This window comes from Rhipicephalus sanguineus, chromosome 7, assembly GCF_013339695.2.
Source record: "Rhipicephalus sanguineus isolate Rsan-2018 chromosome 7, BIME_Rsan_1.4, whole genome shotgun sequence".
In the NCBI taxonomy this organism is placed as follows: Eukaryota; Metazoa; Arthropoda; class Arachnida; order Ixodida; family Ixodidae; genus Rhipicephalus; species Rhipicephalus sanguineus.
In genome coordinates this window covers 120,884,149-120,890,238 of record NC_051182.1, presented here as the reverse complement: position 1 = coordinate 120,890,238, position 6,090 = coordinate 120,884,149, and the positions used below count along the sequence as shown (strand labels likewise).

General features: G+C 49.3%; 1 protein-coding gene across 1 annotated transcript; it reads right to left on the bottom strand.

Annotated features, from left to right (window-relative positions):
• Positions 1–676: 676 nt before the first annotated feature.
• Positions 677–3,021, bottom strand: LOC119398971 (forkhead box protein C1). Its single transcript, XM_037665787.2, has 2 exons — positions 2,835–3,021; positions 677–2,182 (listed from the first exon to the last, which is right to left on the bottom strand). The coding sequence occupies exons 1-2, from the start codon at positions 2,934–2,936 to the stop codon at positions 1,193–1,195; spliced, it is 1,092 nt and encodes a 363-aa protein (XP_037521715.2). The 5' UTR covers positions 2,937–3,021; the 3' UTR covers positions 677–1,192.
• Positions 3,022–6,090: the final 3,069 nt, after the last annotated feature.

Below are 6,090 nucleotides of genomic sequence, written 5' to 3'. Positions count from 1 at the left end.
CAGTCAGACGTGGTGATAGAACATCGGCCGGAGAATAAGGCAAAAGGGACGAATTAAGTAAATGAAAAATTATTTGCGTTCGATCCAGCAGCCACTGCCTCAACCTAAATCATAGAGGCTGATTGCTAGTGAAGGTACACCTAAGAAACCCTGAAAAAAAAAGGACGTGTTTCTTTCTTCAAATAAGTGATTCCTACGGAAGACTAAAACCGGCTTAAGGAAAGAAGCCAGGAACGATGCGAGGTTCAGGCGAGTATCGCTCATACTGTGTCAGTCAGCAGACAGCGATCGTGCTTTCACTGAGCACGCTAAGGAGGCCTTGTAACAAGCTGATGTTTTGACTGAAATTTAGTTACAGTCAGAATGTTATTATAAATTTTACGCAAGAACTTCAAGAAATCATGGAAGTTTTTAGAAGACGTACGAAACCACATTGCATTGAAATCTACAGCACAAGTTTCTAAGGCTTTCTTCCATTTTCTGACCCTCTACGCATATATGACGCCATGAATCGACTATATGCAAATGTAGAAATAAAGTACAGAACAAAATCACACATGCGCAACGTATGACGCACGACGCCTTTAGTATCGTTAGCTGCTGCCGCAATATAATTTCCTGTGTTAGAAGTATACCGGGCTGAGATGACGTCAAGGGACTTCCGATTGCGTATTTTTAATCGGCCTTATTTTTATGCATGGTAAATGATAAACTCGGACTACTCTTCGGCTCTCGGAGACGAGACACATCTGTGATCTAGCTTCCTTCCACAAACCGGCCTTACACGAATACGAAATGAAAAAAAAAAATGATAGCGAACATCATCGTGGATTGCATGCCACAAGAAGTGCTGGGAGATGTTTGGCTTATGAAGAGAAGAGCGGCCATTGGTACAAAAGGCCATCACGTACACGACACAACAATAGTATGTACGGGGCAACCACTTTCGCACCTGCGGCTTCTTCTCATCGAAGTTGTGACTGCCGAGCTTCATGGACGCCGGTAGCTGGATGTGATGCGGCCTCTCTTCAAAGTTTAGCCCCGACGAGGACGTCGCATCAATCGCAAGTATAGATTAGAAAGAGGATTACTACGATGTCCACTCATTTAGACAAGCACATCTACCACCGGCGAACTTTTGTGAGGCGCGCACAATTGTTTTACACATTTATAGCAAGACTGGACGCAACAACTAGTATCCGGGTACCACGTCCATCTCGGCGTACGTCTCCAGCTCGAGGGCAGCCGCTTCGAGGGCCGCCTTGCAGTCCGCCCAGGGCTGCTGCTGCTGGGCGACGGTCACAGACGAGGTTGGGTCGCCGAACACCAGCTCGCCGGGAATGGTCACGTGATGGTCGACGATGCATGCATCGTCCGTCTCGGCGCCTCCGTACAGCAGTTCGAAAGTCTGCACCGCATTCGACGATGAGCAGCCGGCCGCAGAGGGTGTCGTCGCGGAAGCCACCGGAAGACACAGTGACGCCGACTCGGCGCCTCCCCCAGCGCCGCTACCCGGGCCGAAACACGTCCACCAGTCGGGACTCGAGGCCGACGGCACGGAGCCATTGACGGAGACCACGCCGTCGGTGACTCCGCTGCCGCTGCCGAAGAGGTCTTCCTCGAGCTGCAGGGCCGCCGCTGCCGCGGCGTCCTCGGAGCTTCGGTATCGGTCCAGCTGCTGCTCTAAGTCCAGGTCGCTCTCGCTGAGGATCCAGGACAGATCGTTCTTGAGCGAGTCCCCCAAGTCTCCGCACACGTCGTCTAGGTGCGGCTGAGACGCACCCGCTACGACGCCCGTGGAGTCCATGATCACGACGGCAGCCGGATCCACACGCTCCACGATGACGGCCGGTCCGCTGTGAGCCTCTAACGCCGAGACCACACTCAGGGTTGGTGGTGTCGTGGACGACGTTGTCGCCTGCTTGTTCTTGGCTCCGCCCCCGCGGTCCCTCCGGTTCCTCTTGGAGCCGCTACCGCCACCGCCCCCTGTAGAGGGCACCGTGGCGGTGCCGGGTGCTCCCGGGTGTCGCTGGGCGGGTCGTCGCTTCTTGAAGACGCCGTCGACCAGGGAGTCGGCGTAGACCGGGTCCAGCCTCCAGAAGCCGCCCTTGCCCGGCTCGTCCTTGCTCCGCGGAACCTTGATGAAGCACTTGTTGAGAGACAGGTTGTGGCGGATCGAGTTCTGCGCAGTGTGCGGGGGAAAGGAACGGGCGTTTTCAGTAAATATTTTGTCGTAGTTCCCTTTGTTGTTAAATGTAATGCCTATGAAGCTTATCTTATACCTGAACAGTGACCGTTATCTGCCTCCCAGTGTTAACGCTTCACGGCCGACATTTAGGCAACGAACGGCATGCCCGTTAAAACGTGAGATAGCATAGCTTACCAATGAGTAGCCTGAACTGAGCTGTAGTATTTTGTAGAACAGATAAACTGCCATGACCACTCGATGAGCTACATTGTAAAAGGAATTTACACCTTTCGGGCTTATCTCGCCAAATTTCGTCAGTATTGCTTATGTTTCTTTTCTAGAAAGATCCGCTTTTCTTGTTCCCTACCAATAGTCATATTTCACGCCTATAACACACTTTGCCCGATAGTGTTCAATATACATGAACGACACCCAAAAATGAATGACATTACTGTGCGCGAGTATGCCTTGAGGTGTGCAATGTCTTGCGTAGCTGTGTGGGACTCGGTAATTGCTTTTGCGTCACGTTACCTTTACTGCTTTTTTTATTGCGTTCTTTCATGATTGCGTTCTTTCATGATTGTCGCCCTGTTTTGCGTCACCTCCGCTGTTTTCACAAATCAGCGATCACTTTACCCGCACCCACCTGCCAACTGGGATCGGCGTTTCGGTAGTAGAGGAAGTTCTCGCGTATCCACTTGTAAATGGCGCTCAGCGTCATCTTGTTCTTGTTGGCTTTCATGGCCATGCAGATGAGTGTCGCGTACGAGTACGGGGGCTTGCTCGAGCCCTGGTTCTTGTAGTCCGGCTCCTCGGCCGCCACCGCCGCCGCGCACCTGCGCACGCGTTGTAGAACCACTTTAGGTGACTGTTGACTCCAACCGATAGAAAATATAACTCAAGAGGGCAAATTTTTGGGCAAGTTGGTGATCCATTATGCGACTAACAGCGCAAAACAGGACAAGGGACCAGGAAGAAACACAGACGAGCTCGTTCTGTCTCGTTTCGGAAATAAACTTCAGTTGTAAGTAAGCACTCCTCTGTGTTCCTTCCTGGTCCCTTTTCCTGTTTTGCGCTGTTAGTCACAAAGATAGGCAAAGGCCACGTAGAGTAAAAGACAGACGTCATCACGAGTAAATCGTGAATATCGCGTAACAATTCATTTGTGGTTATTGTATAGTTACGTTAGCCCCTGGAACCACGTGTTAGGGATATCCCGTGGAATTCGACATTTCTTTTAAAATGTTTTTATGTAAATAGTGCTCAGTTCTTTCTATATATTATCGTCTTAGAGGTAGCATACCACGCTGCTCCGCAGTGTTCGCAACGCACGTGTTTCGTTTGAATAAATCTTTTGTAAAAAAAAAGTTAAATTTTTTTTTAAGGGACAGCTTCCCGCACTCCTAGTGCTCGAAAGCCAGCATGTCTTTCGAATCATGGGCGCCATCCGCAGTGCTACGCCATGCGCAGTACTATTTTTGAGGCACTAATGAAAGATATTACTTAAGAAGTGGGGCGTGTTACTAGGCAAAGACAGGTTATTCACGCGCGCAGGCTTTTCCATTAGGGGCGGCCGCGTTTCACCGCAGCGCCGCTCCCGCCCATTGTCGAATCCATTGGAGAAGAAGCTTTGCAATGGGAGCAAAACTGAGAATGAAGCAATGACGTGCTTCTCATAACGGCCTGCCTTTCGCCCCAGGCTTTCCGGGGGTGAAGATGTAAACTGTCACTGAAACGCAGCATCGTAGTCATCGACTTCCGTTACCGTCAAAAACCTGCTTGAACGTAACCCTATGCTTTTAACGATGACGGTGCACGTTCGACTGAGTAAATGTACGGGACAGACTTCGCACACTCTCAGAGGATGGCGGAAGGGGGGGGGGCGTGGCCACCCACCTGTGAGCGCGCCTATGAACCGGGTCTTCTCCTAGTTACCTTCTCCTATTCCTAAAGCAACATGAATCACCACGTAGCCCAGTCAGCCACTCGGTTAATGAGAATCTGGCGCAAATTACGGCGTACTCGCCTGGAGACTGCGCTGTGGGCGGTCGCGGTACTGTGCAGCGCGGTCTTCGCAGCCATGCAACCAGATCCGCACCCGGGTGGGCTTGCAGGCGGCGTCGGTGGCGTCGGGGCTCCGATGCGTGTCATGATGTTCAGGTTTTGCAGCCAGTGAAGGCTGGTCAGGGCGTCGTCCACGTTACCGTCAGCAGCCGCCATGCTGCGTAGGAAGACAGATGTTTTGAATTTAGGCAGAATGTAGTATCTATCTATCTATCTATCTATCTATCTATCTATCTATCTATCTATCTATCTATCTATCTATCTATCTATCTATCTATCTATCTATCTATCTATCTATCTATGAAAAAAGTCAGTTTCGAAGCAACGGCGAAGCGATGAATGCGATAGCAACAAATTGGAATGTAACGCGAAGAACGGAAAGCAGCTCGAAATTGCCAGCGCGTCGCTCGAGCCTGAAGGACGCACGAAAAGAACGCACACAGGACGAGCGCGAACTATCATGCGTCGCAGCTCGACACTGGAAGCGCACTGCTCAAACATAAAGCAGGACGCACGAAACGAACGAACAGGTACACACAGGAGGAACGCGAGTTAACTGTCCCAGTTGTTACTTATTTCTTTTTGAACAGCGCGCTCCTTTAGCAAACGCGGCCGCTGCAGCGAGCGAAGCGACCTTCGTACGCTCTGTGACTTCAGCGCGGACAACGCGGGGAAAGCACAAGACATACAACCCCCCGCCAGCCGCCCCCTTCTTTCCTCGAGATAAGCGCACGAAGAGCGAAGAGCAACGGCGTTCGCAGGTACGGGGCGACGATCTTTAAAGCGCGCCAGGCGTGCACATCGCGCCATCTACGTGGTAACTAAGAAAGCGTGCTGATGTGAGTGGTGTATATAAATATCTCGCCGTTAGCAAGCTGAAAGACGGTGCTGTTGGTGGCCTAACCGTCTAATGCCACGCGCTGGAAAGCGGAAGGTCGCCTGTTCGATTCCGCGCGTAGTAAAGTTTTTCTGAATTACTTTTCTTTGTGGCTTTCATGTATATATATATATATATATATATATATATATATATATATATATATATATATATATGGTGCATGACGGTGGCGACGGCGACGACAAAAATCGGCCGAGACTGTCCATATAATAATAAAATTCGTGAACACGGGATGTCGCAGCAGATGATTCAACAAGCGGACACTTCATGTTGCAACTGTATGTATGTATGTATGAGCTTCAGCCTGTTTTGGTTGCCAACATCCAGAGCTACTTCCCCCTAGTAGAAATAGTATGCACATCCTTTAGTCTTAACTTTTTTTCTATCGCCAGAATGCTTTAGTGAAGCTACGAACGCTTTGAATCAAAGCAAAGACAGTCCACAAAGTACGATAATGCCGGCAATGTATAAGCGAATGAGCCCCAGAGTTGCCAGATTCTACAGAGCTAACAAGCAAATATTCATCACAAAAGAGGCCCAAAAAAAGCGGCGTGACTTTCACGAAGAAGCCCAGAAGAAGCGGAAATTTAATCACTTTTCCCATTCTTGAAAATATTTTGAATTATAATAAAAATGTCACTCAAATGCGAAAGGGAGTTAAAAACGTCACTTTACTTATTGTGTACAGTGAATATGTGCGCTACTATGAACGAAAGCACATATCTACTTTAAAGATTGTCTCCACTGGGTTGAATGCACATTTGCCAGTGCATGATTAACGTCACTTGTTGATTCCCCAACGTATGTTTCTCTTCTACACTCAACTACTGAAGGTTATCGACAAACGCGGTATTATTGAACGTGATGATCACAAAAATAACCACATTTGTGGGGAAAATGCAAGTAAGCCCCAAAAAATTGAGAGACGCTTAAGCTTCGC